This window comes from Podarcis liolepis, assembly GCF_965112155.1.
Source record: "Podarcis liolepis genome assembly, chromosome: 15".
NCBI classification, from domain to species: domain Eukaryota; kingdom Metazoa; phylum Chordata; class Lepidosauria; order Squamata; family Lacertidae; genus Podarcis; species Podarcis liolepis.
In genome coordinates, this window is record NC_139566.1 from 19481923 (window position 1) to 19507421 (window position 25499).

The 25499-nt window shown below is 48.0% G+C and overlaps 2 protein-coding genes across 5 annotated transcripts in view; both read left to right on the top strand.

Annotated features, from left to right (window-relative positions):
- LMNA (lamin A/C) overlaps positions 1-22343 on the top strand; it is a 51674-nt gene extending 29331 nt beyond the window's left edge. Inside the window, exons 2-12 of one of the 2 annotated variants that reach the window (XM_083478299.1) lie at positions 2986-3142; positions 4915-5040; positions 5251-5421; positions 6667-6792; positions 7125-7345; positions 7644-7860; positions 11578-11685; positions 11870-11989; positions 13010-13108; positions 16928-17176; positions 18954-22343. In XM_083478299.1, coding sequence (XP_083334425.1) covers positions 2986-3142; positions 4915-5040; positions 5251-5421; positions 6667-6792; positions 7125-7345; positions 7644-7860; positions 11578-11685; positions 11870-11989; positions 13010-13108; positions 16928-17176; positions 18954-18980 — 1621 coding nt within the window. In that variant the 3' untranslated portion in view covers positions 18981-22343. Of the gene's footprint in view, positions 1-2985; positions 3143-4914; positions 5041-5250; positions 5422-6666; positions 6793-7124; positions 7346-7643; positions 7861-11577; positions 11686-11869; positions 11990-13009; positions 13109-13574; positions 13714-16927; positions 17177-18953 lie in introns of those variants that run through there. The other variant, XM_083478300.1, reaches the window with a different exon arrangement.
- A 993-nt stretch (positions 22344-23336) lies between these two features.
- The window catches only part of SEMA4A (semaphorin 4A), an 81311-nt gene continuing 79148 nt past the window's right edge, over positions 23337-25499 (top strand). Inside the window, exon 1 of one of the 3 annotated variants that reach the window (XM_083478284.1) lies at positions 23337-23531. The gene's annotated coding sequence lies outside the window, so the exon portion shown is untranslated. The remainder of the gene's footprint in view (positions 23532-25499) is intronic. The other 2 variants (XM_083478274.1, XM_083478278.1) reach the window with 2 other exon arrangements.

The window sequence follows — 25499 nt, forward strand, 5'->3', positions numbered from 1 at the left end:
AGGAGCCTGGAGCCTAAAGGGATGTAACAAAAGTTCAAGGTGAATCTTCCTGGAGGGAGAGCATTCCACAAATGGGGAGCCACCACAGAAAAGGCCTGTTGTTATGCTGCCAGCCTCCAGACCACTCCTGGAGGCGGCACACAAACAAAGGTGTAGGAGGGTGATCACAGAGGTGGGTGATCAAAGGTGTGATATACTCAAACCATCTTAATCCTGCCTTTTAAAATCAGGAATGTGTGTTAGATTTTTCTGTGCTCTGTTTCATGCTGGTCTTAATGTGTGGTGTTTATTTGTTGTTGCAAGCAGGGTTAGGCTACCTCAGTTTTTTAAAAAGCAACTAATATGTTTAGTAATAATAAGCACTCTGCACGTGCTCTGAGTGACTTGTGAATCCCCATAGCCTGCTGCCCTGTCAACCAAATGTTGGAGATGAGCTCAGCTGTGGAATTTGATCGGCTAAGAGGGACTCCCTTGTTCATAACATTCCAGCCAGGCAGGATGGTTCTGTCTGCAGCTCTGACTTTTCTTTAGTACGCCTCCCCCCAGCCGTCATCTGTTTGGTGGGTGATGCTTTTTTAAGCAGCTGTGTTTCTGTCTCTTGGTCTTCTGTCTTCCTTGGCAGGGGAGGGGAAAGAAAGAAAATAAAGCAAAATATAATGGAATGTAAGCGAGTAATGGAAACTTGGATCTGAGCTGACGACCAACGTTTGGATTTTCTCTTGCCTCAGCCTTATTTATAGCTTTCTCCGTCTCCCTCCTTTTAAAATATATATATATCTATAACCCAAATAAAAAGATCTTGAGGCCCAGTTTTCCCTCTTCTTGGAGTAGGAGTTTTCTTTATCTGGTATGCTATGGTTCCTGTGAAATTATTTGCTGGCCTTTTTAATTAGATTTGTAATCTCCCTTCACACCATCTCATATTACATTTTCTCCTTCTTCAAGGAACTAAAACCAGCTTAAATGTTTCAACACCCCCAGTTACCCTCACAACAACCATGAGAGGTAAGCCAGGCTGACAATGTTGATTAGTCCACAAGGTCAAATAGGGAGCTTTGCAGCTTAGCATCACCCATCTCTCCCTCTTAGGCCACTGCAACATGTTGGTGTAAGAACTTTCCTGCACCGCTTTCCCAAAGATGCTCAGGTTGTGGTGAGCTCCCAGCCAGTCAGGGAGACCCAAAATTCCCCTGGGGAACATGAAAAACATGTCAAAGCCACCCCTGTGTTTAAGGACTGTCAGCCAACCAGATTATCTGGTAATACACCCCTTGAATGATTACATTTGCATACAGTGGTACCTTCGTTCTCAAACTTAGTCCGTTCCAAAACCAGGGCGCGCTTTCCCATAGAAAGTAATGCAAAATGCTTTAATCCGTTCCAGACTTTTAACAACAACCCCTAAAACAGCAATTTAACATGAATTTTACTATCTAAAAAGACCATTGATCCATAAAATGAAAGCAATAAGCAATGTACTGTAGTCACACAATCAGTAGCTGAACTGGGTTCCACACAGTCACAAAAACAAAACAATAAGAGCCTTAAAAACAAAAAAGCAAAATAAATAGCAAAATCACAGACCTCAGTGTAACACTCAAATCGGAAGCACATTCGGCTTCCAAAAAATGTTTGCAAACAGGAACACTTACTTCCAGGTTTGCAGTGTTTGGGTTCCAAGTTGTTTGAGTACCAAGGCGTTTGAGAACCAAAGTACCACTGTATTGCCAAAACTTCTAAATACACACATTAATCTCTCTTTTTAAAGGCAGTTAAGAAAACGTGACATTTAATATGTAAGGGGCTACACCTCTGTGTTAGGAGGGAAGTCCTCTTTTAGTCTTTCATATTTTTCTCCCTTTTATCTGTGACAGTAACACACCAGAACCAAAGTAGTCATGGAAAACTAACCTGTGCCTTCAACTTCTAAAATTGACCTTGGTAGATTAATCAACAAAAACTTTAGTGGATTAATCTAAAACAGTGTTATATATATTTCTAAACACACTTGCAAGAGGATAGGGTCACAGTGGCCCACATCAGCCTTCACAATGTTTTGGACGGCAAAAGTTGTAACCTGGACACCTGGAGGGCACCTGGTTGCAGAACGCTTGTCTGTGCCGCATTGCATGTCTCTGTTTCCTCCCTTCCTGGGGGCAGGGGAAGGCTAAGTGGAGACATGAGGAGAGTTTATAAAACTACACTTGTTGTGGCAAAAGTGGATAGAAAGAAATTCTCATAATTGCTTGTTTTAGTGAAATGTGAGGTTCAGGGGCAGAAAACAGAATTTTCTGGAAATGTGATGGCTGCTGGCTCAGAGTGCCTTCAAAAAGGGACTAGGCAACTTCACAGAGGCAGGAAACTGTTGTTGATTGATGTTGTTTCTTATAGAACCTCCAAGTCCAGAGGCAGTCTAGATGTGGATACCAGTTGCTAAGGGTGAACAGCAGGTACAGGCTGCTGGCTCCATACCTTTGTTGGAGGTCTTCCTTAAGAGCAGGCATAGGCAAACTCGGCCCTCCAGCTGTTTTGGGGACTACAAATCCCATCATCCCTAGCTAACAGGACCAGTGGTCTGGGATGATGGGAATTGTAGTCTCAAAACATCTGGAGGGCCCAGTTTGCCTGTGACTGCTTAAGAGCACCTGACAAGCTACCGTTTGAAATGGGATGCTTGACTAGATGGCTCTGTGTCCTGATCCAGCAAAGCTCAGTGTGTCTTGTCGATCTTGCCTCTTAAGAACTTTGCGTTGCATTTTCTGCTTTCTTACGCATTATATTATGAAATCGTACTCATTGCAGACTGACTTACAAAGAAAACAGACGAACCATTTTATTACTTCCATAATGATTTTGTCATTTGCCATTTTTATAATAACAAATCATCGGGGCTTGGGGGGGGGGTTTGTACCTTGGTCCGTGAAGAAGACAAGCCTCTTTCCAGTCTGGATTAACAGCTGTGCCTTCTTCTTTTCCTTGTTTTAGGAACACCAAGAAGGAAGGGGAGCTGCTGACCGCTCAAGCCCGCCTGAAGGACGTCGAGGCCTTGCTGAACTCCAAAGAAGCAGCACTCACCACTGCCTTGGGAGAGAAACGCAACTTGGAGAATGAGCTCCGTGAACTGCGGGGGCAACTGGCCAAGGTGAGGACCACCAACTTAGCAGTCTCCTTCCCTCTTATCTTACATTTTTCTGCAACAGACTTTAATTTCGCCACTGGTGGTGTGTGGACTTGTGAAGTTGACCCTAGATCAGGCATGGCCAAATTTGGCCCTCCAGCTGTTTTGGGACTATAATTCGCATCATCCCTGACCACTGGTCCTGTTAGCTAGGGATGATGGGAGTTGTAGTCCCAAAACAGCTGGAGGGGCCAAGTTTGGCCATGCCTGCCCTAGATGGTGTAATCTTTAAGAATGTGGAAGACCTCTGCTGGCTCAGACCAAAATGCTGTCTGGGCCAGCTTTCTGTTCTGGCAGCTGCTGGCCAGTTTGCCTTTTAGCGCACCCACATAGGGCCTGGAGGGTGACTGTTGGTTGCCTATTAATTGACTTCAGTGCCTGACAATCAGGGTAGACTGCCTTGGGTCTTGGAGGCTCCACTTGGCTTTCATGGTTAACCGCTGCAGATAGATCTCCTGCTCTTCCACGAGTTCATCCTAACCTCCTTTTAAAAAGAAAGCAATCTCACCTGGCCAATTGTGTTGTGCTTTCTTTGGTCTGCCAGCCCATTCCATTGAGTGACTTTCAGTTCTTCAGTTATGGGAGAGCGAGGAGGAAGCCGGCTCCCCCTCCCTCTCCCCACCCCATAGTGAATTCATAAACCCCTGCCTTCATCAACCCTAGTCCATAATTGTACCGGAACCTTTTTGGGGGTGGGTGGGGGGGAAGTGGGAAGCACTGGAGGTTAGGAAATCTATCCCATGAAGATTTAAAACAGCCAGCAGATGGCAGCACAACCTGCCATCTGGGCAAGGCAGTCCTTTAAACCCAACAACACCTCTTGGATTTTAAAGCAGATTCATGCTTCCAGGTGAAAGCATGTGGGGTAGACCTTCTGGCTGTCGGTGCTACTTCAGAGTGTCGTGGGCAGGAGGATATGTGGTGAAGCACCCTCCCCAGTGCACACACAAAGCTGTTATTCACCCCCTCCCATCTGGAAAGCTTCACTTCCAGGGAGGACTGTACCACATGTCTTTTCTTTATGCTCGGAAGCTGCTTTCAGCAGAAGCTTCTGAGCACAATAGACGGCCTGGCTTTGCAGAAGGCAGCTTCACCTGTGACCCATGAGAGTGCCAAGCCGGGGCTGGCCCCTATTCTTGGGCTGGTTTTTGGAATCCCGGCAAAGTGGAAATGCAGCTGGGTGCTCCCAGAGATTTCCCAGCCCATCTGAGAGACAGTGCTTGGGGAATATGGCAGTCCCTGGCCCAGCTTCAATCTGCCCCCAGTATAATTTATTCATTTCACAAAATGCATATACCGCTTGATTGTAAGGAAAAACCTCGAAGCGGTTTGCAGAAAGAATGAAACAATAAAGTTGCTATTAAAAACAGCTTTTTAAAACATTAGAATAAAGTCAAAGAGGAACTAAATACCAGATTGAAACACAGGTCAGTGTACTGCAAATCTGGACAGGCTTACTGGAACAAAAACAATTTTGACAGGCATTGAAAAGAGTACAGTGAAGGCGTCTGCCAATGCCAACAGGCAGAGAGTTCCACAGTCCTCCTACACTAAAAGATTGATTTCTTACAAATGTGGAATGAGTACTATGTGGCATCTGTAACAGGGCCAGTTCCATGGATTCAAATGCTCGGGCGGACATATATAAAGGCCGCCACGTTTCATCCCATTGACATACTTCTCCCATTCTCTCTTTTTTTTCATACCACCCCGTCTCCCTGCCAATCCACCCATAGCTGGAAGCTGCTTTGGCTGAGGCCAAGAAGCAACTTCAGGATGAGATGCTGCGACGGGTGGATGCGGAGAACAGACTGCAGACCCTGAGGGAGGAGCTCGAATTCCAGAAGAACATCTACAGCGAGGTGAGTGGGGCAGCCTGCAAAAAACAGCACAGCCGCACATACCCTCACCAACCCCCTGGGCTTGCCCGCAATTCCTGTCCCTGCATTGTAAGGCTGAAGGTTGTTTGGGGAAACCCAGAAGCAGCACCCGAGTACAAGGACACCCCCCCCGGCTTCCAGCCATTAATAGCCTTCGTCCCCCATGACTCTTCTTTCCGGCTTCTCCTGCAGGAGCTTCGCGAGAGCAAACGCCGCCACGAGACCCGCCTGGTGGAGATCGACAACGGGCGCCAGCGGGAGTTCGAGAGCAAGCTGGCTGATGCCCTGCATGATCTGAGGTCCCAGCACGAAATGCAAATCAGGCTGTACAAGGAAGAGCTGGAGAAGACTTACGGCTCCAAGGTACCACCCTGGCCTTAAACTCCTTACCTTTGGCCAGAGAGATGGAGTCTTTTTACACTACTTTTGGTGCCAACCTATTTGTTTATTTCCTCCGGTTTGCGCTGCAGTGGCAGCCTGCTCCTAAGAGACTGTGGAGCTATTCAGGGCTGGCACACCTGTGAGGCAGTCGCCTCAGGTGGCAGATTGGGCCTCCACCTCCACCCGCCTGCTCCTCTCCAGCCTCCTGGGGGCAGGCTGCAGGAGAGGGGGAGGAGAAGAAGAAGAAGGCACCATGACAGCATTGTCTGTCTTGCCTCAAGTGGCAAAACATCCTAGGCCAGCCCTGCTTTCCTTTTTGTACCTATTATCTCTCCACCCAACCAGCCCCAACTAAAAAGCTAGAATTAAAGTCCAGGAGTTAACACTATTTCTCATTTAGGTCCTGTTTGGTGTAGGAAATGTGAGGAGTTCAAGTTTTTGAAGTACAGGCGTTGACCCCTTTTGTGCGGGGGGCTACATTACACACTGTGTGTGTCTGCTTGCTCTGCCCTGCTCTGCTTCTGCCACCTTCCTGGTTGCAGCAGTGCGCACGTTCATGGTCGCACGTCAGTCGGCCGCTGCCTGCATTCAAAGGACTGCTCTTCCAATGGTCCTGGGTGGTTCTTCCCATTTTGCAGGCTGGGTGCGAGAGCTGTGAGGGAGTGGATTGCAGCAGCCCTGTAGTGTAGTCTACGGATAGTCGCGCGTGTTGGATGCGGCACTGAACTTGAGAGAAGAGTGGTTTACAACAACCCTGCATTGTGGTCTATGCACATTGGGCCATATCTAATACACTATCATAGTCACTATTTCCCTCTCTCTCTTGTACAACAATCAGGGCTGTTAAATGTTGTTTTGAAACACTGCATTGAAATACCATCACCGCTCCCAGATAGCCATTTTTCGTCAGTGGCTGGTTTGGATTTCCAGAATTAAAAAAAACCCAGAAACCACCTCCACTTGCGCTGCAGGTTAAAGATATTAAACTGTGTTCCCAACCCACTGCAAACTAATGTCCAGTGCTGGCTGGGGGCTGATGGGAGCTGTAGTCCAAGATGGCCATGCTGGCTGGGGGATGTTGGGAGTTGTGGTTCAAAGCATCCAGAAGGTTGGTGAAGGCTGCTTTAGACAAAGGCAGCCCATGTCCCAGAAAGTTCTTTTCTGTGTCCTCCTTTCTGGAGCGCCCAGTTTCTTCTGTGCCTCATTGCAGCCAATCTTCCTTTTCAGCTGGATAACGCCAAGCAGTCAGCCGAGCGGAACAGCAGCATGGCGGGGGCAGCCCATGAAGAGTTGCAGCAGACTCGCATCCGCATCGACAGCCTGTCGGCGCAGCTGAGCCAGCTGCAGAAGCAGGTGAGGGATCGGGAAGGGTCACAGGGACAGGCGGCCAGTGCTGTGCTCTGTTTTGAGTGCTGTTGGCTCCCTGGATGACACTGGGACTGCTGAATGTCTTTGCCCAGGGTGCTCTAAATTGAGGCTTATTCCTCCAGCTGAGTAACGGCTACATTGCACTGAAACACTCCCCACTTAACTCTTAAGGGGTTTTGAGCGAAGCCCTTTCTGATTTCCAACCCTGTAGAGTAAGAATGAGCACCACCACCCTGTGAGGATCTAGTGAATTTCTCCATGTCCCTTGTGCCGTTGGCCTGCTCCACCTACCAGCTCCTCTTATTCCTCCTTCCCAGCTCTCTGCCAAGGAAGCGAAGCTGCGTGACCTGGAGGATGCTCTTGCCCGGGAGCGCGACACCAGCCGCCGTATCCTGTCCGAAAAGGAACGGGAGATGGCAGACATGCGGGCCCGCATGCAGCAGCAGCTGGATGAGTACCAGGAGCTCCTGGACATCAAGTTAGCCCTGGATATGGAGATCAATGCCTACCGCAAGCTCCTAGAGGGAGAGGAGGAGAGGTAGGTGCAGGGCTGGGAAAGTTGACCCAGGGAGGGCTGGAGTCAAAACACGGTGGTCTCCCTCGGATGGTGGCCTCCTGTTCTTTCTCTGTTGGAGGGTCCGGCTGTAGGTTGAGTGAAGAGTTTGGTAAATGGGTCTTCTCTTGGAAAAGAACAGAACGAAGAGGCAGGATGCTGGATTAGATGGGCCATTGGGCTGATCCAGCAGGGCTCTTATGTTCTTAGTTTCAGCTCCTGCATGCATCTGAAGACAAGTCACCTTGACGCCCTCTCCTCTCTCTTCTCTCCCCACCCCCAGGCTGCGTCTCTCCCCCAGCCCCACCTCCCAGAAGGGGGGCACCAGGACACGCATCTCCCACTCTTCTTCTATGCAAAGCTCTTCCAAGAAGCGGAAGCTGGAGGATGGAGAGAGCCGCACTAGCTATTCCCACCACGCTCGGACCAGCGGCCGCGTGGCTGTGGAGGAAATAGACCTGGCAGGGAAGTTTGTCCGCCTGAGGAACAAGTCGAATGAGGTGGGTAACCTTGTGGTGGGGACGGGAGAGGGGGAGTGCCTTGCTGCTTGGCAGAAATCCTGGGTGGTCAGGAGGAAGAGGAGGGGCATGTTCAGCTGCCCATAAGGCAGATCTTGATGAGCTTTTCAGTCCTCGCTGCATTCAAAATTCACCAGGTGCCAGGCGCATTTTGCACCATCAGCATGCCCATCAGCTTAGTCTCAGTGCTGCTGTTGTAGAACTCATGAGGGGTGGGGAAAGGGCTAGAATTATTTGTCTCTGCTTGCCCTTGCCTCTGGCGCCACCTGCTGTTGGGCTCCTTGCCTTCCGTCCTACCAAGCCCAATAGGCATCAGCTGCCGCCTTTGTTTAGATATCCTAGCATCAACCAACGAAGGAATACAGAGAATAGAACCTCATCAAGCACAACTCTCTATAAGAAATAGGAGTATATTGTACACTGAATTATCTCAATGCAACTCCGAATAACATGAGTTTAAAGAATATATATATATATATATATATATATATATGCAGGTTTTGGTGTCTTCGGGTGTCTTCCCGTGTAAGAGTTGGGGTGTCTAGGCGACGTTTCGACGAGGTCTCACTCGTCATCTTCAGGCTGGTGCTTTCGGCTTCTTGTTACTGGAACAGAGCAGGATCTCAGTGTTTGAGTTCCTATAAATACTGTTGAGGGGGTGTGGTGTATAGCCTCCAACGTTCTGGGCAGAGAGGAAGTTCCCAGGTTAGTGTGCCTTTTCTTCTTTTGTTCCTTAATTATTTGAGGGATATCTTGAGTGATTTCTTGAGTGATATTCTGAGTACCACTTAGGTGGGTCATTAAGTGTGGATTAGTTGCTAAAGCTTTCGTGTCTTGACCTCTTGAGCTTGTGAAGAGTTTTTCTGAGAAGATGGCTGTACTGCACTTAGTTGTGCTCTGGCTTGGCTTCGTGTATAGGGGCGAGCTGTGGTTTTGTGCCCTGTGCCAGCCAGATCTGTGTAGGGATTGCAGGGGGGTGCAGCATCCGGAGGTGCCACTATGGTTTGGCTACTGGATGGTGTCTGTAATTTATCTGTGGAGAGGGTCTGGGTTTGGGTCTGGTGTGGTTGATTGGTGATGGCGTTCTGTGTGCCTCTGGTTCTGGTGTCGGTTTTTGTGGGGAGGGCTAATTTCCAGATGTCTGGTAGGCGGGACGTGTCGTCACGCTTGTTCATGTTGTGAGGGTGTTTCTCTATCTCGATGGCTTCCATGATTATTCTCTTGTGGTGATGTTCCATGTTAAAGAGCAATTTGGAATCTGCAAAATTAATTTCGTGTCCTGTTTCTTTCATGTGTTGGAAAAGAGAGGAAGTTTTTTCTTCTTTTTTGACGGCATTCTTGTGTTCTGCGATACGTGCATTTATTCGTCTGTTTGTTTGTCCAATGTACGTGGCTGGGCAGACTTTGCAGGGTATTTCATAGACCCCTTGGTTTTCCATGAAATACCAAGGGGTATTTATTCGTGCATTTATTCGTCTGTTTGTTTGTCCAATGTACGTGGCTGGGCAGACTTTGCAGGGTATTTCATAGACCCCTTGGTTTTCCATGAAATACCCTGCAAAGTCTGCCCAGCCACGTACATTGGACAAACAAACAGACGAATAAATGCACGTATCGCAGAACACAAGAATGCCGTCAAAAAAGAAGAAAAAACTTCCTCTCTTTTCCAACACATGAAAGAAACAGGACACGAAATTAATTTTGCAGATTCCAAATTGCTCTTTAACATGGAACATCACCACAAGAGAATAATCATGGAAGCCATCGAGATAGAGAAACACCCTCACAACATGAACAAGCGTGACGACACATCCCGCCTACCAGACATCTGGAAATTAGCCCTCCCCACAAAAACCGACACCAGAACCAGAGGCACACAGAACGCCATCACCAATCAACCACACCAGACCCAAACCCAGACCCTCTCCACAGATAAATTACAGACACCATCCAGTAGCCAAACCATAGTGGCACCTCCGGATGCTGCACCCCCCTGCAATCCCTACACAGATCTGGCTGGCACAGGGCACAAAACCACAGCTCGCCCCTATACACGAAGCCAAGCCAGAGCACAACTAAGTGCAGTACAGCCATCTTCTCAGAAAAACTCTTCACAAGCTCAAGAGGTCAAGACACGAAAGCTTTAGCAACTAATCCACACTTAATGACCCACCTAAGTGGTACTCAGAATATCACTCAAGAAATCACTCAAGATATCCCTCAAGTAATTAAGGAACAAAAGAAGAAAAGGCACACTAACCTGGGAACTTCCTCTCTGCCCAGAACGTTGGAGGCTATACACCACACCCCCTCAACAGTATTTATAGGAACTCAAACACTGAGATCCTGCTCTGTTCCAGTAACAAGAAGCCGAAAGCACCAGCCTGAAGATGACGAGTGAGACCTCGTCGAAACGTCGCCTAGACACCCCAACTCTTACACGGGAAGACACCTGTACCCGTGAAAATCTACGAAAGCAAATATATATATATATATATATGCAGGTTTTGGTGTCTTCGGGTGTCTTCCCGTGTAAGAGTTGGGGTGTCTAGGCGACGTTTCGACGAGGTCTCACTCGTCATCTTCAGGCTGGTGCTTACGGCTTCTTGTTACTGGAACAGAGCAGGATCTCAGTGTTTGAGTTCCTATAAATACTGTTGAGGGGGTGTGGTGTATTCTGGGCAGAGAGGAAGTTCCCAGGATAGTGTGACTTTTCTTCTTTTGTTCCTTAATTACTTGAGGGATATCTTGAGTGATTTCTTGAGTGATATTCTGAGTACCCCTATACACGAAGCCAAGCCAGAGCACAACTAAGTGCAGTACAGCCATCTTCTCAGAAAAACTCTTCACAAGCTCAAGAGGTCAAGACACGAAAGCTTTAGCAACTAATCCACTCTTAATGACCCTCCTAATTGGTACTCAGAATATCACTCAAGAAATCACTCAAGATATCCCTCAAGTAATTAAGGAACAAAAGAAGAAAAGTCACACTATCCTGGGAACTTCCTCTCTGCCCAGAATACACCACACCCCCTCAACAGTATTTATAGGAACTCAAACACTGAGATCCTGCTCTGTTCCAGTAACAAGAAGCCGTAAGCACCAGCCTGAAGATGACGAGTGAGACCTCGTCGAAACGTCGCCTAGACACCCCAACTCTTACACGGGAAGACACCCGAAGACACCAAAACCTGCATTCCTGTACCCGTGAAAATCTACGAAAGCATATATATATATATATATATATATATATATATATATATATATCAACAGTCTCAGATCCATCTTGAAGAGATCTATACAATCTTACAGATTACTATTCAATTTGGACCGACCTGAAGAAGGGTATCGAAAGAATTTTATCCGAATGTCTCATTGTCGGAGTCCTCCTCATACAGTTTCTCAACTACAAGATTTAACACAGAGAATCTGTACCCTGGTCTTCATTCGAATTACATTACATTCGAACTCTTGAACCTGGTGAGGTTGAATGGTAATCTGTAAGATAGTATATATCTCCTCAAGATTGATCTGAGGATATATATATTAAAGTTCACATTATTCTGAGTTATACAGTGGACCCTCCGGATACGAACTTAATTTGTTCCAGGGGTCCGTACAAACCCCGAAAAGTATTCATTTAGAGGTGCCGCTTCTGCACACACTTACCATGGCCATCCCTTTTCTGTCTTTTTTCAGGACCAGTCCCTGGGAAACTGGCAGATCAAGCGCCAGAATGGAGACGAGGCCCCCATCTCCTACAGGTTCCCCCCCAAGTTTACCTTGAAGGCAGGCCAGCTGGTTACGGTGAGTAGCTGCGAGCCTCGTGCAGAGCAGAAGTGCATAATTCCCAGGACGGGGCCAGCGACTGCGTGAGGAGGAGGAGGATGGATGTGGTGCAGCCCCCTGAACCTCCTCCAATATGCAGCACTGTTGTATGTCAGTGTCTCCCTTGATGACTTTCTCTTCTTCCTCTCTGTCCCCATTTAAGATCTGGGCCTCTGGTGCCGGGGTGACCCACAACCCTCCCAGTGATATGGTGTGGAAAAACCAGAGCTCATGGGGAACTGGAGACAGCTTGCGCACTGCTCTTCTCACCTCTAGTGGAGAGGTAAGGCACCCTGTGGTGGATGGTTGGGGCCGCTATTCCTCAGTGAGGCCAGAGCTGTTGCTGTTCAAAGCCCAGGACTCCATTACATTGCCATTTGCTTACGGCTCTCACATTTCCCTCTTCCTCCTGTTATGTCTGTGAATTTATTGGGCTGGGGGGGGCAACCTTTTTCACCCAAGGGACACATTTCCTCATGGGGTGAGCAGAACAAAAAAAAAACTGGGTGGAGCCACCAGTGTGACACATTCCTCTGTACTGTTGGCTAGGTTAAAGCAACCACACGCACATCTCCCCCCGTCCTCCTATCTGAGCAAAGAGGCCTTATCAGGCATCCATTCCTGCCAGGCAAAAGAGAGCCAGTGTGGTGAAGTGGTTAAGAGCGGTGGACTCGTAATCTCGTGAACTGGGTTCGCATCTCCGCTCCTCCACATGCAGCTGCTGGGTGACCTTGGGCTAGTCACACTTCTCTCTGAAGTCTCTCAGCCCCACTCACCTCACAGAGTGTTTGTTGTGGGGGAGGAAGGGAAAGGAGAATGTTAGCCTCCTTGAGACTCCTTCGGGTAGTGATAAAGCGGGATATCAAATCCAAACTCTTCTTCTCTTCTTCTCAGAGTGTGGGTGGTGAGTATGGCCTGGACAGAGTCTCAGGGCCTGGAGTGCCCCACCTCTTAATTTAAATTATAGGATACTGCTCTGGTCACTTCAACACCATCTATCTAGAGCAGGTGGCTTCCCCCAAAGAATTATGGGAACTGTAGTTTGTGAAGGGTGCTGGGAACTGTAGCTTAGCTATAGTTCCCAGTGTGGATGTGACTCCCCTGTTGACTGTTACATGCCCATTTTTAAAAAGAGGTTTAAGAGACAGTGACAATTTAACTGCTCCCAAACCCCTCTTCCCAGTACCAAGACCAGGTTATTGTCCTCTCTGTCCTCCTGACGGCCTCTTTGACATAAAGCCCAGTTGAAAGAGCAAAGTGCCAGCAACTCACCTGACATCCTTTCTTTTTTTCCCCTCCACAGGAAGTGGCCATGCGGAAGCTGGTGCGCACCGTGATTGTCAATGACGACGATGAAGATGATGAGGATGAAGATGGGCGCCACCACCACCACCACCACCATGTGAGTTTTCTGGGGTTCTCTGCTAGCAGGGGGAGCGGCTGCAGAGCAGGCATGACTTACCCTCTCACTGAAGGCTTCCATGCGCTACTGCAATGCTCCTAATAAAGGAGGGCGTTAAAAGCCCACGGAAGCACGATAGGATGCTGCTCTTGCCTGGGGCCTCTCCCCCCGTCTCTTCCTGTATTTTAGCACATCCCTGTACTCTGTATTAGCTTGGTCTGTCCTGATTCCTGTGCTCCTTTGATTTGGTCTATAATTTTTGTTAGCTTTCTCTCTTATCCCAAAGTACAAAAGAAAAACAGCAAACCATAGGCAAACATGGTTTTTTGCACAATAGCCCACCAACAAGATGAATACAGTGCTGAAACATGCATTTCTCCTATATTTCATAGTATGACATTAATTCGGTACAAATCGTGGGGGGATATTACCAGGTGCTGAACCACATTCTCCGCTTTCCTTGCAGGTTTGAAAACCATATTTTAAACTGAAGATCCCTGGTCCAAGACTGTATTTCAGTCAGTTACACCCAATGCTGTGGAGACTGACCTTCCAATCTCTTGTCTATTAGTCAATAAAGTAAAATCAAACTGAGAAAATAGAAATGAATCCTGTTTACACCGTCCTCTCATTAATTATAACTTATGAGACAATTTCTGTAATAGGATAAGTTGCTAAACTTTCTACAACCAATAATTTTAGAGCCCCATTTTAAAACAGCTGCATTGGTTACCAGCTCATTGCTAGGCCCAATTCAAGGTGCTCATGTTAGCACTGAAAGCCCCAAATAACTTAGGTCCCAGATACCTGGAAGACCACCTGCTTCCTTACAGACCCTCTCTGGTGTTAAAATCAGCTGAGTTGGGCCCTCTTGCTAGTTCCACATCCCCCAGAAGTTTGGTGGTGTCCCCAGAGAGGGCCTTTTTTGTGGCAGCCCCTGAGTTTGCATGTTCAAAGTTTGCTCCCACCAGAGTTTAGAAATGTTTGCATCGCAACCATGAGCTTGGTTAGCTCTTCTTTGTTGTGCATAAGGAACACAAGCAAACTCAGTGATGACCTCGTCTTGTACCCCAGAGATCAATTTGTTTAAAGTCTAAACTTATTCTTAATTTCACCCCCAAGACTATACATAAATTTAGGGCCAAATTTCATGCTTGCAACTACAGTGGTACCCCGCAAGACGAATGCCTCGCAAGACGGAAAACCCGCAAGACGAAAGGGTTTTCTGCTTTGGAGGCGCTTCGCAAGACGAATTTCCCTATGGGCTTGCCTCGCAAGACGAAAGCCCATAGGGAAATCTCCGGGGACCTCTTTTAAAATGCTGGCGGTCGGGAGCAAAGACCTTCGCCCACAGCCGGCCCCCAGAAGAGGTCCTGGACCTCTCCTGAAGGCCGGCGGGGGGCAAAGGTCCCTGCTCCCCCCCCCGCCTGCCTTCCGGGGACAGCGGAGACTTCTCCGCTGCCCCAGGCGATCCCAAAATGCTGGCGGGCGGGAGCGAACGCTTCGCTCCCGACCCCCAGCATTTTAAAATCTTTGGGCGAGTGTCTGCAAGCCTCGCGCGCCCGGCAGGAGGTCCCGCCGGGCGCGCGAGGCTCGGGCGGCAGCCTGCGGCAGCCTGTCACCCGAAGCACGGGGAGCCCTTCGGAGAGCTCCCCTTGCTTCGGGCGAATGCCTGCAAGCCTCGCGCGCCCGGCAGGAGGTCCCGCCGGGCGCGCGAGGCTCGGGGCGGCAGCCTGCGGCAGCCTGTCACCCGAAGCACGGGGAGCCCTTCGGAGAGCTCCCCTTGCTTCGGGCGAATGCCTGCAAGCCTTGCGCGCCCGGCAGGAGGTCCCGTCGGGCGCGCGAGGCTCGGGGCGGCAGCCTGTCACCCGAAGCACGGGGAGCCCTTCGGAGAGCTCCCCTTGCTTCGGGCGAATGCCTGCAAGCCTTGCGCGCCCGGCAGGAGGTCCCGCCGGGCGCGCGAGGCTCGGGGCGGCAGCCTGCGGCAGCCTGTCACCCGAAGCACGGGGAGCCCTTCGGAGAGCTCCCCTTGCTTCGGGCGAATGCCTGCAAGCCTCGCGCGCCCGGCAGGAGGTCCCGCCGGGCGCGCGAGGCTCGGGGCGGCAGCCTGTCACCCAAAGCACGGCCGCCCGGAGCTTGCGGGGCGGGAGGTGGGAAGAAGGGCCTCCCCTCCCACCGCCAGCCCTCAGAACAGCCTTCTGAAGGCTGGCAGTGTAAAGAAAAGCCCCTGTCCCCCCCCCCCCAGCCTTCAGAAGAGGTCGGGGGACAGACTGTCCCCGGACCTGGTCTGAAGGCGGTTTCCCTAGGAACGCATTAATTGATTTTCAATGCATTCCTATGGGAAACCGTGCATCGCAAAACGAAAAAACCGCAAGACGAAGAGAATTGCGGAACGAATTAATTTCGTCTTGCGAGGCACCACTGTAAACCAATTTGAAATGCCCATTCCACACAGTCAAGCATCTGAAAGATGCTAAGGATGTTTCTGCTTACTACTACTACTACTAACAATAATACTTATTAATACTTAATATTATTAATTTTCAAATGGAGACCAAACTCGGATAAAGCCAGTTTGGTCCACATGGATGTAATCACCTATACAGTGGTACCTCACAAGACAAATGCCTCGCAAGACGAAAAACGCGCAAGACGAAAGAGTTTTCCGTTTTTTGAGTCGTTCCGCAAGACGAATTTCCCTATGGGCTTGCTTCGCAAGACGAAATGTCTTGCGAGTTCTTGCGAGTTTGTTTCCTTTTTCTTAAAGCCGCTAATAGCCGTGCTTCGCAAGACGAAAAAACCGCAAGACGAAGAGACTCGCGGAACGGATTAATTTCGTCTTGCGAGGCACCACTGTAATTCGTTTTAAGCAACTGTCAAGGACAGAAGCGAAACTCTAATAGTGTCTTTGCTGGGGGGGGGGTGACATTTGGCGTGCTGCCTGCCCGCAACTCCCAAGCCGTTGGGGGAAGGGGGGAGCTGTGGCGCTTTGCCGGCGGCATTCCCCCCACCCCCTTCATTTTTACAGGCGTGGGAGGCTTGGAAGTGGTGGGCGGGCAGCACACCAAATGTCCGACATGGGCGGCTCACTCCGGCACCCAAGCGGTTATCCTGCGCCTGGGAGGGCACCTGCCCCGCCCCGCCCTGCCCCACCCCCCTCGGAAGTGCATCTGCCCTGGGCAGCGCGGGCATATGCTCTGCCGCTGCAGCCACCCAAGCCAATGCAGAATTGAACCCTCCCCTCCCCTCCATCAGCTGATATCGCATTGCTCTCAGTTGATGGGCAGGTAGCTGAGGTATAGGGGAATTGGCCTCTTGGGCCAAATTAGACCCCCTGGTGGACCAGAGGTTCTCCACCCTTTTAATTCCTCCCGTATATCACCTTACCTGCTTCTGAAGGATTGCTAAAAAGATATTAATTTGCATACTTTTTTAAAGTATTCCCTTTCAAATCTCCATAGGGTTAAATCCTCCTCTAAAAAACTTTCTAAACATTTGCTGCAAAATTTTTTAATTGCACACTGTTAGGCACATACGCAGATCCCAAATCATAACCTAGTGCATGGCTTTTGCTTTTTCCCTTCAGAAGAATAAATAAAACGTCCGTTGCTATCCTTCAAAACTTTTTTTCCGCTTCTAATCGAAAGTTTTGGTGATTCTGTCTCTGCGTTGGAGATGGGGAAGCTGTGTCACTCCCGACAGTGGACTGCAACCACCATCCTGCCTGGAGCCGAGCGTCTCAGCAGCCCCAGGCAGGCCGATTGGTTCTCCATCCCTGTTCTCTGTGTGGTTCAGCTTCTGATCTTCCTCCTCCTCTAGAGCCACTGCAGCGGCTCTGGCGACCCAGGCGAGTACAACCTGCGTTCCCGCACTGTGCTTTGCGGCACCTGCGGGCAGCCGGCAGACAAGGGGGCCAGTACCACCAACGCTGCGACCAGCACCCTGTCCTCCGGCTCTTCCTCTTCCAGCCTCACCATCACACGCAGCTACCGTACCGGAGGCAGCAGCCTTGGGGAGAATCTGCTCCCCCGGACCTACATCCTGGGCAATTCCAGCCCACGCCAGCAGGTCAGTGGGTTGGGCTATTGGGGGCCAGAATTTAGGGGAATTCAGCAGGGAGGGAGTCCCATCATTAACTGTAGCATCTGTTGTGGCATTGTCAACTGTTAATGTCTGGAGACCCTTGAAAACACACAAGGCCAAGTGTGAAATAACATTCCCCAAATGCTTCCAGCACGACCCTAGCAGAACAGCAAACAAAGAGTAAGCATTGGGCACAGCCCAACTTGGTGTGGACCCATGGAAGTTAAAGGGCATGGCTCTCTTAGGCCCATCAATTTCAGTGGGTTTACTCTGAGTAGAACCTAGTTCGCTACAACCCTACGTGTCCATTATGACTGCAGAGAATTTGTCTAACTTTAAAAAGGCCTCACAAGGCTTTCCCCAAACGACAGATGCTGTCCATTTGCATTTCTCTATATGAATGAAATCGGTCAGTTTTGCCATGAATGCTTCTACCATGTTTCTGCACCTGTTTGTTAAGCGATGGTGGATTAAGACTGTTGGAGGCGACTGAAATGTGGCAGCTGTTTTAACAAACCAGATCAGGTTGCTTGAGGTGCATAGAAATTCCCAAGTGATGTGCACAGGGGACTTGGTGATAACGAGAATGACTAGAGATTGGGGAGAAAGTTGGTTCACCTTTTTATACAAACCCACCTAATTCACAGTTTGGGGGGTGCAAATTTGATACACGGCTACCCTTTGAAATTTGTGTTTGTCTGAATCTTTCAATTGACAACCAGAAAAATGTGTACAAAGCTGTGTATATATGGGAAAGGTGGGAGCAGTGTGGTGCAGTGGTTAGTGTTGAACTAGGACCTGGGAGACCAGAGTTAAAATCTTCCCCTGGCTGTGTGACTTTGGGCCAGTCACTGCCTCTCAGCCAAATCTGTCCAAAAGGGTTGTTGGGATGAAATGAGGAAGGAGAGAACCATGTAAAGCACTTTTAGCTCCTTGGAGAAAACGGTGGGATATAAATGCAATAAATAATACATAAAATGCAAATGTTAATGCAAATAAAATTAAAATTATATTAAGGAGAATTGCTTGCCAAGTGTGGATTTTAGGGGAAATTCCATACAAAAGAATGTATCAAGAGAAATGCTTATCAATTTCTTTGAGATTACTTTAAAGAAAGAAAACTGATGTCCAAATGTGGACAGCTAAATTTAATATTTGAAAAATAAAATCTGGAACTGAGGGATTTGTCCGTCCCTAAGAATAATGCAGGGTCAGACTTAACTGAGCTGCCCACTGTCTTCCAGAAACTCTCAATCTTATTGCAACGCCACATAGTACAGGCGCCATCAGTTTCAGACTTCAAGCACTTTCAGCATCTATCTCAACTGCTATGAATTTTTGCTAAAGAAAAAGGGATTTGATGCCGGCAATAAAAATATTGTATTGACTAAACAGTGAAGCTACTTGACCTCTTGCAAGAATAAAGGACCAGGCATGATTTGCAATAACCATTGGGTTATTTCAGGGCAATGAGGGAGAGTCCAACTTTCTCCCTGTGGTGTTGGAATTCCATGTCTCTCCTCAGTCACCTTCTGAACTATAAAAAACCCCAAATTCTGTATCCTGTCCTTGGAGGGGAAGGTGCTGAACATTGGCTAAATCATCACGATTTCTTTCCTCAGAATTTTGACTGAGTCTATATGTATATTTTAATGTATGGGTTTTTTGTGGGTGGGGGTTTGAGTTCCCTTTGTTAAAAAAAGCTTCTAATCAGTTTAAATATTATTAATAAAAATCTTTCTCTCTGTGTGTCTCCCTCCAGGGCCCTCAAAACTGCAGCATCATGTAAACCTGCCGCTGTTCCCTGACAACGCTCACAGCCTGCTAGACAAAAAGCAACTTATTCCTTACATGCACAGAAGAAACGTTTATAAAAGGAGTTATTTTCTACTGCAGGAATTTATACTTTATTATTACATATCGAGATATATAAAAATATATATAAATGCTAAAGATGCTTCAGGGGTTTTTTAAGAATTTTTTTTTCTATAACAAAAAGAAAAGCTTTAAAAAAAACCACAACCAAGCCAAAGAAATTTGAGTTATTGGTGCCAAAAAGGAGGGGGGAAATGTTTTACTTTAATATCTCCTTAACATAAGGGTGTGTATATGTATAGAGATATATATAGAGAGATTTTTCATTGGAATACCAAAGGTTTCTGTATGTAAAAGGAAAAAAGATAAACAGCCAGCAGAGACGAGGCCCTCTTGGTTTCATATTCTCCCCTAGGGACAAACTCTGAGAGGGATTTTTGCACTTGCTGTTTCCCTGTGGGATACACTAAAGATGAATTATACTCATAAGCCACTCTTGGCTAACAGCAGCTGTAACCCACAGTTAGCCCCCACACCTGAGGTAAAACAGTTTGACTCTCATAGAGACACCCTCTTGGTTCAGAGTGGAGCCTTGTTTACAGTGTCAATGTGAGACTCTTCTTTTAAATAAAACCCACATTAATTTCAGTCTAAATTCTGGTTTGTAGATCCTGGACAGGATATGTACCATACTTTAATCCAATGTCTGTTGTCAGGGTGTTTTACTCGATGCTGATGAGGCCCTCTAAGCAGTTACAATGCAAAACAGCCCTTAAACTGACCAGATTATAAATCCGCTTCATCTTAAAATTTAGTTTGCACCCCTACTTTTCACCCACTCAGAATAAATACAAAATAATCGCCAGTGTGAGTGAACCAAATTCAGATGAACTGCGTCCACATTTGTGCCTTTAAATGAAGAAATCTAGATTTAGCTCTTCCCACCCCGCAAAACAGCTCATATACCTGACCCGATGTGTACTTTTGATGCCCCTCCTGACAGTTTTGGGGGTGCACATGACAACTTAACACCCACTTTTGCTTCAAGGAAATGTTTCGGCTCAAAAATTGAAACCACCTTCCTTTGGCAAACAAGCATGTAAGATTCCCGCATTGTAAGAAAAGGCTGTTGGCAGCTGGGGCTTGACAGCTGTCCGGTCCAAAAACAATTCTCTCCAAAGCTTTTTCTCTCTGCCTCTCTGCCTTGCTTTGCTCGAGTTGCAGCTGCTGTTATCCCTCCTCCCCTCCTCCTTACAGCCAACTGCTATGCTATAATAGCCAATATAAATGCTGTTGGGTTGACATTTATGTACTGTATTGTTCTTTGGCAGCGCTTTGAGGGAGAAACGGGTGGGTGTGTATCGGGTGGTAGCCGCGATGTGCCTTGGAAAGGATGGTCTTCGCCAGACTGGCAGCCCAGAAGCAAAGGATGGCAGCTCCTTGCTGTAAGATGGCTGCTGTAGCCAGTGCTCTTGTTTTGGTTGCCTTTTTAAGGGCTACGGGAAGGTGTAGTGAACGTTCGGGGAAAAGTGCCTTTTGATTTCAGTTCCGGGACCAGCTTTTTTTCTGTGCCTGAGTTTGACTACGATGCCCTAAACGGGCTGTTGAGCTACAAAGCTTCCTAGCTAAAGCACCAAATAGGTTTGGGGAGTTTTGTATGTCTTTTTTAGCCCCCACCCCTTTGTGAAATCAGAGCAGCCGATGCACAGTCAGGGAAGCCGCAGTGCCCAGCAACAGAGTCTCCTCTCTCCAAATTGGGGCCGCCCCACGGAGCTTTTTCTCCCATTGATGTGCATGGGGCAGCCCCTGTCAGTCTTGAGGGCCTTGTTTGTCTCCAACTAAGGCTGGATTCCCACCATGGTCTTCTGTTGGTGGGGTCCTGTCTGCAGAGATTGTTTCTCTTCCCTGCCCAGCCGAGGATTCAAAAAGGCCACCTTCTCTTGCAGCAGACAGTTGGGTCTCCTCAGTTTTCAGATGTGTGTCTCACGTTAAGTTTGGAAGACACACCAGATCAAAGTCACCTAAGGGTGCAGTGAAGTCTCAACACAAGCAGGGTCAGGCACAGAGAATCTCGGTCCAAAACGTGATCCAGAAACAAGGTCACTAGCGCAGAGAGAGTTCAGCAAGGTGGGGGGATGAGGCCTGTGTTGCTTCTAGCAAATGGAAGGCCCAGATGGGGGCCTTGTATACTCTGGCCTCCCAAACACATTCTTAACAGGCAGTGAAGGAGTATCATAGACCCCCTACTTGTGAGTAGGCCTAGGACTCTGGGTCTGTGAGCACATCCTGCATGGTTCCTCTCTAGCCTGGACCTAAAGTGGCATGGCAACTCCCATAATCCACAACCATGGGCTGTACTGTCTGGGGCTGATGGGAGTCCCAACACCCCCTGGAGAGCATCATGTTGGCAACCCCTGATCTACCTTAAATTGGCCCCTGTTGAATTGTGAGCTCTTTTGTGAGCTGTACATACAGACTGGCAATATTGGGTGCTCTGAGAAAGATCCCATTTGATCCCTTCAGCCAGAGCCATCTGGTCACTTCTCAAGGATCCACAAATTTTCTGAGCTTCTTAATAGGACCTAGAGAAATCTTCAGAGTTTTGAGGGAGTTCTGAAGGGGCTCTGATTTTGCCCTAGCCTCTGCCCCCCTCACATGTGTGTGTCTCAGACAGGGATCCCCCCTTCACCCTTGAACAGCAGCCACTTTCCCTGTGGCCCACAGTTCAAATCTCCCCCCCCCCCTTGTAGACAGTTTTTTAAAAATGCTCTCCACTGTGGAACTAGAGTGAGGTGTGTGATGGGACCGGGGGGGGGGGCACCTTTTCCATGCGCACATATATCTTTGCATGCAGCTTTGGATTGCAGGCAAATAACTTTCCTCAGGAACCTCTGGGCAGCTTCGTTTGCCAGTAGCTTGCCAGTAGCTTGCAATGCACCCTCCTCGATGGGGCAGCAACGTAGCAAAACCTGTGCTGTGTGTTGCAATGCGCCTGTTCTCTTGCCTTAATTTGGGTGGGGGTAGGGCGTGGTGCAAAATTAAAACACTAAACCGAAAACGTGCCTGCCTGCTGCCAGCTGCAATCTTGCTTCTTGTTCGGTTTTTGTCTTCGCAAGAGTTTCACCCCGATTCAACACTCATTGCTCTCTTTCTCTCAGATGCCCCCCTCTCTAGCAAGACTCAACCACCCAAAACAATTCTCCTGGGGGAAGCCAGTGCTTTTGTTAGGGAGTTTTTTGTGCTGTTGACCTCTGCTGCGGCCTGCGTTTGCTGTTCATGTGGCAATAGTGCTCCTGTATTTTCTTAAACCAAATACACTTAAAAAATGTCTACCAAACCAGCCTTTTGTGTCTTCCTTCATTTTTGCATCGGACACCACTGTGGTATCTTAATCTATGGTACGAAGCTGGGAAGTGGGGCTTCCTGAGAGAGCGGGGCCTTGGCTCCTTGCCCTTGCCAGTTCATGAGAAGAGGGTGCTCCATATTTCCTCACCGGTGACCTCCTGGGGGGCTGCACACTAGAAACTGGCAAAAAGTGAGGGGGGGTGTGTGAGAGGCAAAAGTAAATCCACAAGAGGAGAAATGCTCCTGAAGTAGATTACATCGCTACGCTGATGTCAGACTCGGCCTAGGCATCAATTTACCAAAACCAGCAACAACGTAATGCAGCTTTACAGCCTCCCTAGACTGACTTGCAAAATGAATATGTAATGCAGGGTGGGGAAATCATTTTCAGTCAGGGCGACCTCAAGGACAACCTCCCAAAAGCCGAACACGAAGAGGCCGCAGCGCATGTCAGCTACATATCCCAGCCATGCCAAGTAACAAAGGCACTTGAGCATATTGTGGACTTCCATGGTTGGTCAGTCAGATGTTCATTATCGTCCGCTGACTTGTAAGAAGACAAATTGCAATGATTTTTGGTCAAGAACAAACAAAACAAAAGCTGATTATTTTTAAAAATAAGCTAATGATCACAGCAAGTACCGTATTGGCCTGAATATAAGCCACACTTTTTTTTCCTCTCCAAATTCCGACAGTGAAAAGTTAAAGTGCTGCTTAAATTCACGGCCTTGCAAAAGTTGGCTTTTACAGGACTTCCGGTGAGACAAGATGGCGGGCGCCATGGCAGCGCATAGCTCCTAGGACCACCAGCACCAGCATAAAACACAATTTTAAGGGAGCGGCTTATATTCGGGTATTGTCTTTTTTTCTTCCTCCCCCCCTTGAATTTTAAAGGTGCAACTTATCTGCGGGTGTGGCTTATACTCAGGCCAATACGGTACAACTTCAGATATTTTGGCCACTTGTGTGGCAATAAATTCATCAGTCCCCTTGAGGAAGGAACTCAGGAGGCTTTCTGAAGATTAAGCAGAAAACTTGCCATGAAGAGGATATATTATGTGTTCTTTGAGCCCCTGATGGAAACATCCAGAAAAGAACACGAGAGATTGGCCTCTGCACAGTTAACACGAACCACGTCTGTCTGGGTCTTGGGCCAATCTGCCATCTAAAATATGTGAAGGTAAGACACTGAAATGAGCCCATAAAATGGTTCTTCTATACTTGGGTATTCTTATAAAAATGTTAAATATGGCATACTGTGATTAGAAGCGCACCCGGGTCAGGCCTAACGACCATGGATGGTACCAGGTTCAATCAATTCTTGACGGTGAAAAAGGATTTCACACAGTGGTGCTCTGGGACGCCCATAAATGTTAATTAACGTTCTAGAAAGCCACCAAGCCAAATTAAATTTTTATGACGGCTTTTAATTTTATATTTATAATCATTTCTGAAACGGCTGTGAGTGAGCCGGCACAAGGTGAAACCTGCTCCAGTTACAGTTCTGCCCCCTCCCAAACACCCAACCTGGAGAAGCTTTTAACCAGGAGGAGGAGCTTTTAACCAGGCCCTCCAGATCCTCCATGATGTTGAACTCAAACCCCATCAGCCCAAACGAAGGATCGAAGAGAAATTAAATTCAGTTCACATTGAGCAATGACCCTACCCAATTCCAGCTTTCCAAAACAATATCTGCACTGCAAAGGCAGACATCATTTGACAATCGCAATAAATTCTTCCTTCAGTGTCATTGGCCCAGTATTGTGGGTAGGGTTGCCACACGTTCAGAATTTCCCGGACATAACTGGAATACTGCAGTCAGAAGTAGTGTCTAGGTGGAAATCACAAAAAATGTCAGGGAAAATCCGGGTGCTTATATGGCAACTCACGTCAGCAGTGACGTTTTTGGTGATTTCCCTTTAAATTAGCTCCAAAACATTTATTTTTTACAATTTTGCCAAAGGCGATTGAGCTCCCAAAAGCTCAACAACTTTTGTGTCTGGATTTTCACTTTTTGAAATACGGCAACCCTAACTGTGGCAAACTCTTCCATGCCTCGTGGATGTCTTCCACTACAATCTCTATTAAGCACAGTCAGCAAAACGACAGGAGCAAGAAGGCCCCTCCACCACCACCCCCAGTTGCCTTAAGGATGTTCCAGCCTAGAGCTTTGAACATACAGTATATATTAGAGACCAGGGGTCAGCAAACTTTTTCAGCAGGGGGTCGGTCCACTGTCCCTCAGACCTTGTGGGGGGCAAGACTATATTTTGGTGGAGGGATGAACGAATTCCTATGCCCCACAAATAACCCAGGGATACATTTTAAATAAAAGCACACATTCTACTCATGTAAAAACACACTGATTCCCCGACCGTCCGCAGGCCGGATTTAGAAGGCGATTGGGCCAGATCTGGCCCCTGGGCCTTAGGTTGCCTACCCATGTTATAGACTCTGTCTTGTGCATTAAGAAGTTGTGGCCACTAGAGGTCAGGATTGCCTTCTCCAAGGCTTCATTCTGTAAAGCTGCCACCAGGAACCTGGTGCCCTCCAGATATTTTGGAGAACAACTCCGTTGGACTGTAGTCCAAAATATTTTGAAGGCTCTAAGGCGGCAAAGGCTGATACAATGGGATCTGGAACTGCTTCCAGATGGTGCCTGTCATGATTGTTATGCTGTTCTCCAGCAAACCTTAAGAATGTAAGTAACTTTGGACCAGGCCAATGGCTCATCTAGTCCAACGCCCTGTTCTCACAGTGGCCAACCAGATGCCTGGGGGAAACCTGGAAGCAATTCACGAGCGTAAGAGCCCTCTCTCCTCCTGCAGTTTCCAGCACCTGGTATTCAGAACCATTTCTGCTTCCAACCCTGTTTTCCCTATGATGTAAATTAGGGTATGTGTCTTCCCAGTGCAAATTCAATTCCAAGTCTCACAGTTCAGCAATCTACACAACACCATGTCGCTTCAGGGTAGGCTAGCACCCTGATATGCTAGCAAGCATCACACCACACCGAAGCTTGGTCTCTGTAATGCAAGCACCATGACTTTTTTTTTTTTTAATGTTTATTTTGCTCTTTAGCTGAAAAGGGGCTCCCAGAATGGCATACAAATGCCTTCAAGCTTACAGCCTAAAAGACATGGCACAA